This window comes from Scyliorhinus torazame, chromosome 6, assembly GCF_047496885.1.
Source record: "Scyliorhinus torazame isolate Kashiwa2021f chromosome 6, sScyTor2.1, whole genome shotgun sequence".
In the NCBI taxonomy this organism is placed as follows: domain Eukaryota; kingdom Metazoa; phylum Chordata; class Chondrichthyes; order Carcharhiniformes; family Scyliorhinidae; genus Scyliorhinus; species Scyliorhinus torazame.
The window spans coordinates 38,832,579-38,849,587 of record NC_092712.1 but is presented as its reverse complement, the minus strand read 5'-3'; the positions used below and the strand labels follow the sequence as shown (position 1 = coordinate 38,849,587).

At 46.1% G+C, this 17,009-nt stretch overlaps 1 protein-coding gene across 3 annotated transcripts in view; it reads left to right on the top strand.

Moving 5' to 3' along the window:
- Positions 1–17,009, top strand: part of LOC140424757 (sodium channel protein type 1 subunit alpha-like) — a 702,944-nt gene that overhangs the window by 398,657 nt on the left and 287,278 nt on the right. For all 3 annotated transcript variants that reach the window (XM_072508138.1, XM_072508136.1, XM_072508137.1), the window contains 2 exons: positions 7,685–7,826; positions 16,486–16,695. In XM_072508138.1, coding sequence (XP_072364239.1) covers positions 7,685–7,826; positions 16,486–16,695 — 352 coding nt within the window. The remainder of the gene's footprint in view (positions 1–7,684; positions 7,827–16,485; positions 16,696–17,009) is intronic.

Here is a 17,009-nt window from a genome sequence, read left to right as displayed (position 1 = left end):
ACTGTAACATCCCACAGACAATTATCACACTGTAATATCCCACAGCCAATTATCACACTGTAACATCTCACAGCCAATTATCACACTGTAACATCCCACAGCCATTAGCACACTGTAACATCCCACAGTCATTAGCACACTGTAACATCCCACAGCCAATTATCACACTGTAACATTCCACAGCCAATTATCACACTGTAACGTCCCACAGCCAATTATCACACTGTAACATCCCACAGACAATTATCACACTGTAACATCCCACAGACAATTATCACACTGTAACATCCCACTGTAACATTCCACAGCCAATTATCACACTGTTACATCCCACAGCCAATTATCACACTGTAACATCCCACAGACAATTATCACACTGTAACATCCCACTGTAACATTCCACAGCCAATTATCACACTGTTACATCCCATGGCCAATTATCACACTGTAATATCCTACAGCCAATTTTGACACTGTAATATTCTACAGCCAATTATCACACTGTAACATCCCACAGCCAATTATCACACTGTACCATCCTCAGACAATTGTCACACTGTGACATCCCACAGCCAATTATCACACTGTAACATCCCACAGCCATTATCACACTGTGATATCCCACAGTCATTTATCACACTGTAACATCCCACAGCAATTTATCACACTGCGATATCCCACAGTCATTTATCACACTGTACCATCCTCAGACAATTGTCACACTGACATCCCACAGCCAATTATCACACTGTAACATTCCACAGCCATTATCACACTGTGATATCCCACAGTCATTTATCATACTGTAACATCCCACAGACATTTATCACACTGTAACATTCCACAGCCAATTATCACACTGTAACATCCCACAGCCAATTATCACACTGTAACATACCACAGCCAATTATCACACTGTAACATCCCACAGCCAATTATCACACTGTAACATACCACAGCCAATTATCACACTGTAATATCCCACAGCCAATTATCACACTGTAACATCTCACAGCTAATTATCACACTGTAACATCCCACAGCCAATTATCACACTGTAACTTCCCACAACCAATTATCACACTGTAACATTCCACAGCCAATTATCACACTGTAATATCCCACAGTCAATTATCACACTGTAACTTCCCACAGCCAATTATCACACTGTAATATCCCACAGCCAATTATCACACTGTAACATCCCACAGTCAACTATCACACTGTACCATCCCCTGACAATTGTCACACTGTGACATTCCACAGCCATTAGCACACTAACGTCCCACAGCCAATTATCACACTGTAACATTCCACAGCCAATTATCACACTGTAACATCCCACAGACAATTATCACACTGTAACATCCCACAGCCATTATCACACGGTAACATTCCACAGCCATTATCACACTGTGACATCCCACAGCCAATTATCACACTGTGTATCCCACAGCCAATTATCACACTGTAACATCCCACAGACAATTATCACACTCTAACATCCCACAGCCATTAGCACACTGTAACATCCCACAGTCATTAGCACACTGTAACATCCCACAGCCAATTATCACACTGTAACATTCCACAGCCAATCATCACACTGTAACGTCCCACAGCCAATTATCACACTGTAACATCCCACAGACAATTATCACACTGTAACATCCCACTGTAACATTCCACAGCCAATTATCACACTGTTACATCCCATGGCCAATTATCACACTGTAATATCCTACAGCCAATTTTGACACTGTAATATTCTACAGCCAATTATCACACTGTAACATCCCACAGCCAATTATCACACTGTACCATCCTCAGACAATTGTCACACTGTGACATCCCACAGCCAATTATCACACTGTAACATCCCACAGCCATTATCACACTGTGATATCCCACAGTCATTTATCACACTGTAACATCCCACAGCAATTTATCACACTGCGATATCCCACAGTCATTTACACACTGTAACATCCCACAGCCAATTATCACACTGCGATATCCCACAGTCATTTATCACACTGTACCATCCTCAGACAATTGTCACACTGACATCCCACAGCCAATTATCACACTGTAACATTCCACAGCCATTATCACACTGTGATATCCCACAGTCATTTATCACACTGTAACATCCCACAGACATTTATCACACTGTAACATTCCACAGCCAATTATCACACTGTAACATCCCACAGCCAATTATCGCACTGTAACATACCACAGCCAATTATCACACTGTAACATCCCACAGCCAATTATCACACTGTAACATACCACAGCCAATTATCACACTGTAACATACCACAGCCAATTATCACACTGTAACATCCCACAGCCAATTATCGCACTGTAACATACCACAGCCAATTATCACACTGTAACATCCCCCAGCCAATTATCACACTGTAACATTTCACAGCCAATTATCACACTGTAACATTCCACAGCCAATTATCACACTGTAACATCCCACAGCCAATTATCACATGGTAACATCCCACAGCCAATCATCACACTGTGACTTCCCACAGACAATTATCACACTGTAATATCCCACAGCCAATTATCACACTGTAATATCCCACTGCCAATTATCACACTGTAACATCTCACAGCCAATTATCGCACTGTAACATCCCACAGACAATTATCACACTGTGACATCCCACAGCCAATTATCAAACTGTGACTTCCCACAGACAATTATCACACTGTAACATCTCACAGCCAATTATCACACTGTAATAACCCACAACCAATTATTACACTGTAACATGTCACAGCCAATTATCACACTGTAACATGTCACAGACAATTATCACACTGCGATATCCCACAGTCATTTATCACGCTGTAACATCCCACTGCCAATTATCACGCTGCGATATCCCACAGTCATTTATCACACTGTACCATCCTCAGATAATTGTCACACTGTGACATCCCACATCCAATTATCACACTGTAACATCCCACAGCCATTATCACACTGTAATATCCCACAGCCAATTACCACACTGTAATATCCCACAGCCAATTATCACACTGTAACATCCCACAGCCAATTTTCAGACTCTAACATCCCACCGCCATTTATCACACTAATATCCCACAGCCAATTATCACACTGTAACATCCCACAGCCAATCATCACACTGTGACATCCCACAGACAATTATCACACTGTAACATCCCACAGCCAATTATCACACTGTAATATCCCACTGCCAATTATCACACTGTAACATCTCACAGCCAATTATCGCACTGTAACATCCCACAGACAATTATCACACTGTGACATCCCACAGCCAATTATCAAACTGTGACTTCCCACAGACAATTATCACACTGTAACATCTCACTGCCAATTATCACACTGTAATAACCCACAACCAATTATTACACTGTAAGATTTCACAGCCAATTATCACACTGTAACATTCCACAGACAATGATCACACCGTAACATCCCACAGTCATTTATCACACTGTACCATCCCCATACACTTGTCACACTGTGACATTCCACAGCCATGATCACACTGTAACATCCCACAGCCATTATCTCACTGTGATATCCCACAGTCATTTATCATACTGTAACATCCCACAGCCAATTATCACACTGTAACATTCCACAGTCATTTATCTACTGTAACATTCCACAGCCAATTATCGCACTGTAACATCCAACAGTCATTTATCACACTGTGACATCTCACAGTCATTATCACACTCTAACATCCCACAGCCAATTATTACACAGTGACATCCCACAGTCATTTATCACACTGTAAAATCCCACAGCCAATTATCACACTGTAACATCCCACAGTCATTTATCACACTGTGACATCCCATGGTCAATTATCACACTGTAATACCCTACAGCCAATTTTGACACTGTAATATTCTACAGCCAATTTTCACATTGTAATATCCCACAGCCAGTTATCACACTGTAACATCTCACAGTCAATTATCACACTGTGACATCCCACAGCCAATTATCACACAGTAAACTCTTAACAGCTGAGAGTAGGTGCGGAGCAACAATGTGTGGGAGGGTGCGAGTTGACAGCCAGTGATCTGTTGGTGGTGGTTTGGGAATTTGAGGGGTGGCAGGCGGCACTGATCATAGAATCATAGAATTTACAGTGCAGAAGGAGGTGCTTCGGCCCATCGAGTGTGCACTGGCCTTTGGAAAGAGCACCCTACTTAAGCCCACGGCCCCACCCTATCCTCTTAACCCAGTAACCCCACCTAATCTTTTTTTTTGAACACTAAGGGCAATTTTAACATGGCCAATGCTCCAAAACTACACATCTTTGGACTGTGGGAGTAAACTGGAGCATCCGGAGGAAACCCACGCAGACACGGGAGAGTGTGCAGACTCAGCACAGACAGTGACCCAAGCCGGGAATCGAACCTGGGATCCTGGATCGGTGAAGCAACAGTGCTAACCATTGTGCTGCCAGGACAGAGGTGGTAACTTTCCCTTGCAGCTCGGTGGAGGTTGTAGGTATTCCTTTGACATTAGACAGTGGTCCTCCTGGTCATGCTGCCCGCACTGACAGCCACTGCCACTGCATCCCAGGCACCATTGCTGACCTGCTGCTGGGCCTCCGACCCCCTCAGCCCCTCAGCAGAACAGGATATCCCGTCTCCCACCCACCGTGACAAGAAGCCTGGCCAGGTCGGCATCACCAAAGTGAGGAGCAGGTCTGTGTGCTGCCATGCTTGTGTGTTGCCTGGGAGTGAGTGATAGGGGAGCGTTTAAAAGCAGATCCCCCTTGTTAGCGGCGAGACACTGAGGCGTCAGTCTGGCGAATCAGGCGGCGAGAAGTTCGTGGGGGCTCATTGCCAGCACTAAGTGCCGATGAATACGGGCCGCAAGCAGCCAACGCGACAGTCGAGGAACACCCCGATAAACACGCCCAAAATTACACTTCGAAATGTTTCCGTTGAATCCCACCCACATGTATCAGGTGTAACAAGTTATAGATTTAAAGTCCATCTCTCTGTCTTAGAGGCAGCGAGCATTGAAGCAAATTAACCCTCCTCATCCCTTCCTCCATCCTTTTGTCTTCTGCCTCTGATCCATTGAGCAATGATTATAAAAGCAAGAATTCTACGGCGCGTAGAACATCCCAAAGCCTGTCCACCATCTACAAGGCACACGTCAGGAGTGTAATAGAATATTCACCACTTGGCTGGATGATTGCAGCTCCAACACTCAAGAAGCTCAACAGCATGCAGGACAAAGCAGCTAGCTTGATTGGCACCCCATCCCCTCCTTAAACATTCACCAACGCATAATGTCAACCACGTGTACCATCTACAAGAGGCCCTGCAGCAACTCACTAAAGCTCCTTAGGCAACACCTTCCAAACCCACGACCACTACTTTCTCGGAGGACAAGAGCAGCAGGTACATAGGAACACCGAGGTTCCCCTCCAATTCTGACTTGGAAATATATCGTCAGTCCTTCACTGTCGCTAGGTCAAAATCCTGGAACTCCCTCTCGAATGCTGCAGACCATCTGGTGTAGGGTACACTCACAGTGCTGTTAAAGAAGGTGGCTCCCTGCCATGTTTAAAGGACAATTCAGGATGGGCAATAAATGGTGGCCTAACCCATGAAAGAGCAACATTCCCGCTTGTCTGAACATTGGTTCAGTGGATTCAAAAATCTCTCTCTGACCCACCACTCCCAAACTTGCCTACTCTCTGGAACTGCTTTCTCTTCATTCACTCGCCACCTTAAAAACCCACCTTTTAATAATAATAATCTTTATTATTGTCACAAGTAGGCTTACATTATCACTGCAATGAAGTTACTGTGAAAATCCCCTCGTCGCCACATTCTGGCACCTGTTCGGGTACACTGAGGGAGAATTCAGAATGTCCAATTCACCGAACAAGCACGTCCTTCGGGACTTGTGGGAGGAAACCGGAGCACCCGGAGGAAGCCACGCAGGCACGGGGAGAACATGCAGACTCCGTATGATGTGTTAGGCAGGTTGGTTCGATGTGGACTGCACTCGATGCAGGGAAGTTAGAAACAGACGTCTAACACAGGAGAAGATCCAACACTGTTTTATTCAACTAGATGAACTGCTGTACATATTCAGCTGTGGATCAACACTACACTGATCTGACTAGTGACCTTGCAGTAACCTGACCAGACTTACTAGCTACCGCATGGTGTTTGTGCTTGCTAGCTCGTGGACTCTGACTGTCTCAGCAGCTGGGTCCCGAGCAAGCGGGAAACCTAGTGCCCTCTGGCTTTATAGTTGTAGTGACCTGTCTGGTGATTGGCTGTGCTGTGTTGTGTGCTTACTGGTCATCCTATGTGTCAATCACTGCCTGTCTGCATCTCATTATATACATGAGTGGATATTATGACACCATACAGACAGTGACCCAAGCGGGAATTGAATCCGGGTCCCTGGCGCTGCGAAGCAACAGTGCTAACCACTGTGCTACTGATTGAGTTTTCAGTTGCCTCTCTTGGACCTTACACTGGACCAGTGTTCTCAGCAATCCTATTGTGGCCAGGTCAGCTTATTCGACACATGATACAACATATATGCAAAGAATGAGGTGAACCTTGTAACAATCCACCAGAGCTGAATTGGGATTCAGGGCTTAGGAACACCCCGATAAACTCTCCCAAAATGACACTGTGAAATGTTTCCGTTGAATCGCACCCACATGTATCAGGTGTAACATGTTATAGATTTAAAGTCCATCTCTCTGTCTTAGAGGCAGCCAGCACTGAAGCAAATTAACCCTCCTCACCCCTTCCTCCATCCTTTTGTCTTCTGCGTCTGGTCCATTGAGCAATGATTGAGATGAATGTGAACAATAATGCACTGGGACAAGAAAGAATATCTTTCGTGGCAGCAGCTGATCATCGCACAGCATTCGGTCATATTTCAGCTGTTAAAATATTTCAATACTTCCTTCAATGAGGGGGGACCACACCATGTACTAGAATGGAGCAACGCTACAATTTGTTAATGTTATCAATACTCTTACATACAGGGTTTTCATTTTAATTTTAATGTGGGGCCGGCACTGTGTCCTCAGTCGATTGGGCTGCCGCAGGGTCTTAAAGTCCATCTGAATTTTAATTTCTCACCTGAGGAACAGCACTCTTCACTGTGGTTGGGGCGGCATGGTGGCACAGTGGTTAGCACTGCTGCCTCACAACACCAGGGACCTGGGTTCAATTCCGGCTGTGTGGAGTCTGCACGTTCTCCCCGTGTCTGCGTGGGTTTCCTCCAGGTGCTCCAGATTCCTCCCACAGTCCAAAGATGTGCAGGTTAGGTGGATTGGCCATGCTAAATTGTTCCTTAGTGTCTAAAGGTGTGCAGGTTAGATGGGGTTACGGCAATAGGGTGGGGAACGTGGGCCTACATAGGGTGCTATTTCAGAGGATTGGTGCAGAGCCAGTGGGCTGAATGACCATATTCTACACTGTAGGGATTCTCTGGTTTGCCACATACGGCTAATAGCAAGTGTATTGGGCAGCACTGAACTGGGGTCCACTCCTTTACCTTGCTGTGTATCTTTTTCACTCCACCTTCTCTGCCTTTTAGGTACAAAGTAGATGGAAACTGTCTTTGAGCGTATGTTTTCCCCCTCTTTCACAGAAAGTGTCCTCCTACGTTTGTATGTTTGAAGGCTGGAAGGAACCCCGATTACAATTACACCAGTTTTGATAACTTTGGATGGGCCTTCCTCTCCCTCTTTCGCCTAATGACGCAGGACTACTGGGAGAATCTGTATCACCAGGTTAGTGACAGCACAACCAATCTGTGTGACAAATGCGTCACAACACAGCAGCCCAGTTCTACACAGCAAGACTGGTGTCTTGAATATTTGCTGAATTGAAGGCATCATTTTAACCCTGTATTGGGCTACCTTTTCTGCCTGCTTTACCATTTCTACTTCTTCAGAGAGTCTGGAAGTGACAACATTGTTGTTCCAGCAGCTATAACCAGCTTTGTGTAAGTTGGGCTGAGAGTGAGCCTACAGTTAGAAACTGCACCCTTACCATTTATAAGGTCAAGGGCAGCAGGCAGCACATGGCGAAAATAACCCCTAAATTCCAAACCAATGAACTACAATTAGAAAGAAAAACAGAAAATGCTGGAAAAGCTCAGTAGGCCTGGCAGCATCTGTGGAGAGAGAAACAGAGGTGACGTTTCAAGTCTGATATGACCCCCGATGTGACCCTTTGGAAATGAGGAGTGGGAAAAATGTGATGTTGAACAGGGTGAGAAGGGACACACAGTTCCTTCTGTAGTTCATAAACCAATCCATGTTAAGAACTTTTGGATTTTCTGTTGCAGCCTGTTGTCAAGTGATTTTAGGCTGTTGCAGTTGAAACAAATTGGCGTGTGAAAATGAACAAACTTGCAAAATGTGTTACTTTTTAAAAATTATGTCAAGTCTTTCCAAAGCGCCATGCATTTCAATAACTGTGACGCTGAGTGAGGCACACTTTTCCAAGTCCACTTAAATGCTATCTTTTCTGTGTTGCCCTGTCAATTATCCTTTGATTATAGCTGCCTCAATGACTGAAATCAAGCCGAAATAATTCTTTAACTGGCCGAGGAGCACTTTCAGTCAGATGGCATGAGCTGGAAATGCCAACCGCCTCACAAGGACCTCGATTAAGAGCTTTTAAGAAGGCCATTTGTGCCCACAAACAGTTGTATATACACTGTGTGAACTTCCATCCATTCAGGAACACCAGCCTCCCGTATTGGCCTGACAGGTCCATTGTCTACCCAGTGGCCAAGATGCTTAGAGTTCAGTGAAGTGTCCACATAATGCAGCAGGGCATCAACCCTTCAGATCTTGTAACAAAGGGGCACTCAAAGAATGTGGGATGAATTGAGGTTGACGATAGAGATGCTTTGACAAAGGGTCTCGGATCGTGTTTTCGGGATCCTTAAGGGGGAGGGGGAGCAGCCCCAAGTCGTAGTCCACATAGATACCAACGACATAGGTCGGAAAAGGGATAGGGATGTAAGGCAGGAATTCAGGGAGCTAGGTGGAAACTTAGATCTAGGACAAACAGAGTTATTATCGCTGGGTTGTTACCCGTGCCACGTGATAGCGAGGCGAGGAATAGGGAGAGAGAGGAGTTGAACACGTGGCTACAGGGATGGTGCAGGAGGGAGGGTTTCAGATTTCTGGATAATTGGGGCTCATTCTGGGGTCGGTGGGACCTCTACAAACGTGATGGTCTACACCTGGACCAGAGGGGTACCAATATCCTGGGGGGGAAATTTGATAATGCTCTTCGGGAGGGTTTAAACTAGTTCAGCAGGGGCTTGGGAACCTGAATTGTAGCTCCAGAATACAGGAGGTTGTGAGTAGTGAGGTCATGAGTAAGGTTTCAAGTTGCAGGAGTGTACTGGCGGGCAGGAAAGTGGTTTAAAGTGTGTCTTCTACAATGCCAGGAGCATCAAGAATAAGGTGGGTGAACTTGCGGCATGGGTTGGTACCTGGGACTTCGATGTTGTGCCCATTTCGGAGACATGGATAGAGCAGGGACAGGAATGGTTGTTGCAGGTGCCGGGGTTTAGATATTTCAGTAAGCTCAGGGAAGGTGATAAAAGAGGGGGAGGGGTGGCATTGTTAGTCAAGGACAGTATTATGGTGGCAGTAAGGACGTTTGATGAGGACTCGTCTACTGAGGTAGTATGGGCTGAGGTTAGAAACAGGAAAGGAGAGGTCACCCTGTTAGGGGTTTTCTATAGGCCTCCGAAAAGTTCCAGAGATGTAGAGGAAAGGATTGCAAAGATGATTCTGGATAGGAGCGAAAGCAACAGGGTAGTTGTTATGGGGGGCTTTAACTTTCCAAATATTGACTGGAAACACTATAGTTCAAGTACTTTAGATGGGTCCGTTTTTGTCCAATGTGTGCAGGAGGGTTTCCTGACACAGTATGTAGATAGGCCAACGAGAGGCGAGGCCATATTGGATTTGGTACTGGGTAATGAACCAGGACAGATGTAAGATTTGGAGGTAGGTGAGCACTTTGGTGATAGTGATCACAATTCGATTACGTTTACTTTAGTGATGGAAAGGGCAAGGGCAAGAGTTATATCTGGGGAAAGGCAATTATGATGCGATGAGGCAAGACTTAGGATGCATCGGATGGAGAGGAAAACTGCAGGGGATGGGCACAATGGAAATGTGGAGCTTGTTCAAGGAACAGCTACTGCGTGTCCTTGATAAGTATGTACCTGGCAGGCAGCGAGGAAGTGGTCGAGCGAGGGAACCGTGGTTTACTAAAGCAGTCAAAACACTTGTCAAGAGGAAGAAGGAGGCATATGTAAAGATGAGACATGAAGGTTCAGTTAGGGCGCTCGAGAGTTATAAGTTAGCTAGGAAGGACCTAAAGAGAGAGCTAAGACGAGCCAGGAGGGGACATGAGAAGTCTTTGGCAGGTAGGATCAAGGATAACCCTAAAGCTTTCTATAGATATGTCAGGAATAAAAGAATGACTAGGGTAAGAGTAGGGCCAGTCGAGGACAGTAGTGGGAAGTTGTGCATGGAGTCCGAGGAGATAGGAGAGGTGCTAAATGAATATTTTTCGTCAGTATTCACACAGGAAAAAGACAATGATGTCGAGGAGAATACTGAGATTCAGGCTACTAGACTAGAAGGGCTTGAGGTTCATAAGGAGGAGGTGTTAGCAATTCTGGAAAGTGTGACAATAGATAGGTCCCCTGGGCCAGGTGGGATTTATCCTAGGATTCTCTGGGAAGCTAGGGAGGAGATTGCTGAGCCTTTGGCTTTGATCTTTAAGTCATCTTTGTCTACAGGAATAGTGCCAGAAGACTGGTGGATAGCAAATGTTGTCCCCTTGTTCAAGAAGTGGAGTAGAGACAACCTCGGTAACTATGCGCCTTACTTCTGTTGTGGGCAAATTCTTGAAAAGGTTTATAAGAGATAGGATGTATAATCATCTGGAAAGGAATAATTTGATTAGAGATAGTCAACATGGTTTTGTGCAGGGTAGGTCGTGCCTCACAAACCTTATGAGTTCTTTGAGAAGGTGACCAAACAGGTGGATGAGGGTAAAGCAGTTGATGTGGTGTAAATGGATTTCAGTGAAGCGTTTGATAAGGTTCCCCACGGTAGGCTACTGCAGAAAATACGGAGGCATGGGATTCAGGGTGATTTAGCAGTTTGGATCAGAAATTGTCTAGCTGGAAGAAGACAAAGGGTGGTGGTTGATGGGAAATGTTCAGACTGGAGTCCAGTTACTAGTGGTGTACCACAAGGATCTGTTTTGGGGCCACTGCTGTCTGTCATTTTTATAAATGACCTGGAGGAGGGCGTAGAAGGATGGGTGAGTAAATTTGCAGATGACACTAAAGTTGGTGGAGTTGTGGACAGTGCGGTAGGATGTTACAAGTTACAGAGACATGGATAAGCTGCAGCGCTGGGCTGAGAGGTGGCAAATGGAGTTTAATGCAGAAAAGTGTGAGGTGATTCATTTTGGAAGGAATAACAGGAAGACAGAGTACTGGACTAATGGTAAGATTCTTGGCAGTGTGGATGAGCAGAGAGATCTCGGTGTCCATGTACATAGATCCCTGAAAGTTGCCACTCAAGTTGAGAGGGTTGTTAAGAGGGCGTATGGTGTGTTAGCTTTTATTGGTAGAGGGATTGAGTTTCGGAGCCATGAGGTCATGTTGCAGCTGTACAAAACTCTGATGCGGCCGCACTTGGAGTATTGCGTGCAATTCTGGTCGCCGCATTATAGGAAAGATGTGGAAGCATTGGAAAGGGTGCAGAGGAGATTTACCAGAATGTTGCCTGGTATGGAGGGAAGATGTTATGAGGGAAGGCTGAGGGACTTGAGGCTGTTTTCGTTCGAGAGAAGAAGGTTAAGAGGTGACTTAATTGAGGCATACAAGATGATCAGAGGATTAGATAGGGTGGACACTGAGAGCCTTTTTCCTCGGATGGTGTGTCTAGCACGAGGGGACATAGCTTTAAATTGAGGGGAGATAGATATAGGACAGATGTCAGAGGTAGGTTCTTTACTCAGAGAGTAGTAAGGGCATGGAACAGTAATGAACTCACCAACACTAAGGGCATTTAAATGGTCATTGGAAAGACATATGGACGATAAGGGAATAGCGTCGATGGGCTTTAGATTGGTTTCACAGGTCGGCGCAACATCGAGGGCCGAAGGGCCTGTACTGCGCTGTAATGTTCTATGTTCTATGTCACCCTGACTCGAAACGTTAGCTTCCTTCCGAAAAATGAAAATGAAATGAAAATCGCTTATTGTCACAAGTAGGCTTCAAATGAAGTTACTGTGAAAAGCCCCTAGTCGCCACATTCCGGCGCCTGTTCGGGGAGGCTGGTACGGGCTTCTCTCCCCACAGGTGCTGTCAGACATGCTTTGTGTCCAGTATTTTCTGTTTTTGTTTAACTATTTGCCTGCGTGGTTCTGCCTTCTCTGCCGCTTTTCTATTCCTTCATGGGAAGTGAGTGTTGTTGGCAGGACCCACCCCCAATTGCCCTTCAGAAGTTGCTAGTGAGACACTTTTCTGAAGCGCTGCTATCCATGTGGTGTGGGTACACCCACACTGCTGTTAGGGAGGGAGTTCCAGGATTTTGACCCAGCAATACTGAATGAACGGCAATAGAGGTGCTGTTTGAAAAAGCCTTGGTGAGTTGCTGCACTGCGTTTTGTAGCTGGTCCACACACTGTGCTTGGGTTTGAGGGATTGAGTGCCCCAGGTAGTAGATGGGGTGCCAAATAGGCGGCTTTTTCCTGGATAGTGTCGAGCTTCTTAAGCACTGTAGAAGCCCCAATCATCCAGGCAAATGGAGAGTATTCCATCGTACTCCGGACCTGTGCCTTGTAGATGATGGACAGGCTTTGGGGAGTCAGGAGGTGTGTTACTGTTCACAGGATTACTAGTCTCTGATCTGCTCTTGGAGCCACAGTATTTATATGACTGGTCCAGTTCAGTTTCAGGTTAATGGGAACCCCCAGGATGTTGTTAGTTGGGGATTCAGTGAAGTGAACGGCAAGGAAAGATGATTAGAATCTCTCTTGTCGGAGGCAATCATTACCTGGCACTTGTGTGGTTTCTTTCTTCTTTCCATTCCTGGCTCTAAAATTTCAGTCCTCAAAGAAGATTATTGTGCTCCAAATATATTTACCAGAGCATCATCTTAATATGAGAGCTCGATCGTGTAAGAAATGAAATCAGAAAATAATGTTTTCCCAGAAAAGATTGTGAAAATCAGCAACGTGCTTTGCCACAAAATGCTGGGAACATCTTTAAGGGTAAGAGTATCAATGAATTGGGAGACAAGCAAGAAAATGGAGTTGAAATTCAGATCAGCTGCTACCTAACGTCAATGGTGGAACTGGCTTGAGGGGCTGAATGGCCCCTCCTGATCCTATGAGAGAAATTAAATGCCTCAAACCTTCCACAGATCATGACCTTGCACTTTGAGAGACCAGCAGGTATGTGAATGGGAGTTCCATCCATTTATGTTGGCTTCCCATTGTGCAGAAAAGCCAACTCTTTAAGTCCAGGGCTTCCAGCCCCAATGGCACCATTCTGACAGTTAATGATTAACCTCATTGTAAACCCACAACCAGGATTCCAGTTCAATAAAAGAATAGGCAGGAAGACATTCATTTCTGTTGCACCTTTCACAAACACAGGACATACCAGAGCAATGAAGTGTAGTCACCGTACAAGGTGCAGAGGGTGCCAGGGTCGGTGCGAATGTGGAGTCGAGGTTGCAATCAGATCAGCCAGGATCGTATTGAATGGCGGGGCCGGTTCTAGGGGCCGAATGGTGGATTCGGCCCCTCAAGCCTACTCCTTGTTCATTTGTTTGTATTTTCAGGGAATGTGACGGGATAATGACCAACTAACCTATTTCAGTGATGTTGGTTCAGGGGTTCAGTAATAACCACCCAACGCCAGAGAACTTCCTTACTCTTCAAAAGGTGCCACAGGATCATTTCATCCCCCTGAGAGGGCCAAATGGGGGGGTCACAATTTAACATTCGCATGAAAGGCCGTGGGCAGGCTTCTCTGTTTGGGAGACTATGTTTTTCCCCTCAGTACTGAATCCCTTTTGGTTTATGCTGGCATTAGGATTGGTGCCCTGAAGCCATTCACTGATCCTTGCCATGTAAATTTATGCACGGCGGGGATCGCAAGGGATTCCGTTGCAAGTCCCACTATTGGGTCGCCATTTTGAGTGGGCAGCCCAGTACCGAAGTCTAGCAGCTGGCCCCCTCCCCATCCACAACACAAATACTGCCTCCCCATTCACAAGTAGGGGCATCATTCCGCATCTCCCCCCTCACCATGGGAATTGTTGAGACCGCCCCTCCCCCCCCGCCCCCAGTTGCATGCATGAGGGTGACCCAACCCCGCTCCCCCCACCCATAGATGCCCCCACCAGGGGTTCTCCATACCAGAGGCCCCCCAAACCGTAGGCAGCACAGTAGCATAGCGGTTAGCACTATGGCTTCACAGCACCAGGGTCCCAGGTTTGATTCCCGACTTGGGTCACTGACTGTGTGGAGTCTGCACGTTCTCCCCGTGTCTGCGTGGGTTTCCTCCGGGCGCTCCGGTTTCCTCCCACAAGTCCCAAAAGACGTGCTGTTATGTGAATTGGACATTCTGAATATTCACTCTGGGTACCCGGAATGTGGCAACTGGGGGATTTTCACAGCAACTTCATTGCAGTGTAAGCCTACTTGTGACAATAAAGATTATTATTATTATGACCAGAGACTCACCAGTAGAGACTTCACCATATTAGAGACCCTTCACCAGGGATCCCACTTATCAGAGATCCTCCCCCACGAGAGACCCACAAAACCAGAGACTTCCCGCTAGGACCCCCCCATATCAGAGACCCCCCCCCATATCAGAGATCCCCCATGAGAGACCACTCCCACCAGTGACCCCCCCCCCCCCACCAGAGACCCATAAGAGAGATCCCATCCCCGTAAGGGAGACCCCCCCCCCCCCCCATTCCCCCCCTCCCCCAACCCGCTCCCATCAATCACCCTTGCCTGGAAGCTAAAGAGCAATCCAAGCAGAAATAGTGAAACAAATATTGTTTTTTCACTCACCTTTCCCCTACAGCTGCTTCTTCAGGAAGATGTCCAGAAAGCAGCAGCTGTTACTTCATAGAAAATGAAAATCACACCACAAAGCTTTAAACCCCCTCAGATCCAATGATCTGCAAGGCTTTTGTTCACTTCAAAGAGAAATAGCTTTTACTAAGCTGTATATGACACCTTCCAGACAGCCAGATGTTTGAATTTCCCTTCTCACCTGAATGGATCTCAAGTATCCTGCTGTCAAACTAACTGCAATGTTTATAAACGTCTTGGAGTTAAGTGTTTCACTTCATCTTTTTCTTAACAGAAAGTACTTAACTGCTTTTGATGTGATCGAGTTGGCAGTCATAACTAGATATTTATAAATGGAGATGTGGAGAATCCGGTGTCCAGTGAGTTAATGGGATGGAAATGGGTTGACCCATTTGCATCGGAAACGGATTGGTGACGTCGGATTCTCCGCCGCATTGGGAACTCCACTACCGGTGGCAGACAGCGGAGCATCCAGCCCGGTATCTCCAATAGTGTAGCACTCCCTTTGCACTGTATTGAAATGTCAACCTTGCTTACGTGTTCAGGTCTCTAGGGTGGGGCTTGAAACAGTCTCATTTTCTTTGAACACATCAGTTTATTAATTGCAAAAAAGAACATAGTGGGGGCAAGATGAAAAGTCTGTTTGACAGTCCAATCGGGTCGTTGGAAGCATGTTTGCTTTCTAGTTGATATGAACTGGGCGTGTGGATAGGTCAGGTGACCAAAGACAGGAAGGGAAGACAAGGCAGGATGCAGTGTGATAAATTCTTGAGGAATAAGTCCAACCAGAATTGATGACTCCATCAAGAAGTAAGCTGAAAGATTTAGAAGAGGAGGTAGCGCAGTGGTATTCTCACTGGACTAGTAATCCGGAGACCCAGGATAAAGCTTTTGGGACACACCACGACAGATAGTGAAAAATTGAAAGCAATAAAAAAAATCTGGAATGAAAGGTCTAATGAGGACCATGAAAGCATTGTCGTGGAAACCCATCTGGTTCACTAATGTCCTTTCGGGAAGGAAATCCTTACCCGGTCTGGCCTACATGTGACTCCGCATCCACAATCAATGTGTTGACTCTTAAATGCCCTCTAAAATGGCCGAGCAAACCACGCAGTCTAGGTGGTTGGGAATGGGCAATAAATGTTGGTCGTGCCAGTGATACCCACATCGCATGAATGAATAAAAAACTTCACCTGTCCTTTCTCCTCACCCATTTTCCCCTTTTGTAACCTCGCCTTTCATTTTGTCCTTTCCCCTTGTGAAATGCAGATCCTGCGAACTGCGGGAAAGGCGTACATGCTCTTCTTTGTTGTTGTCATTTTCCTGGGATCCTTCTATCTCGTCAACTTGATCCTGGCTGTGGTCGCCATGGCTTACGATGAACAAAACCAAGCGACCATCGCGGAAAACGCTAAGAAAGAGAAAGAGTTCCAGCAGATGATGGAACAGCTTCGGAAACAGCAGGAACAGGCCGAGCAGGTATACCGCGTTTATGTGGCACCTAGTAACCAAGGTCCGGAGGCTCACAGGAGCATTGGCAAGCCAGACTTAACATTGGACTACATGATGAGAAGTTAAAACAGGTGGTCAAAGGCTTTCTCATGGGCTCTTGAGGAGGGGACAGGTGCAGAGAATTTAGGGAGGAAATGTCAGAGCCTCGCGACTAGACAGGCAAAAGCATAGCTGGCAGTGGTGGTGATGGGAGGAAGGGGGATGCACGAGAGGCTCCCATATTTATGGAATGTGTTCCATAGATCTCCAACAGTGCAGAAGCAGGTCATTCAGGCCATCCC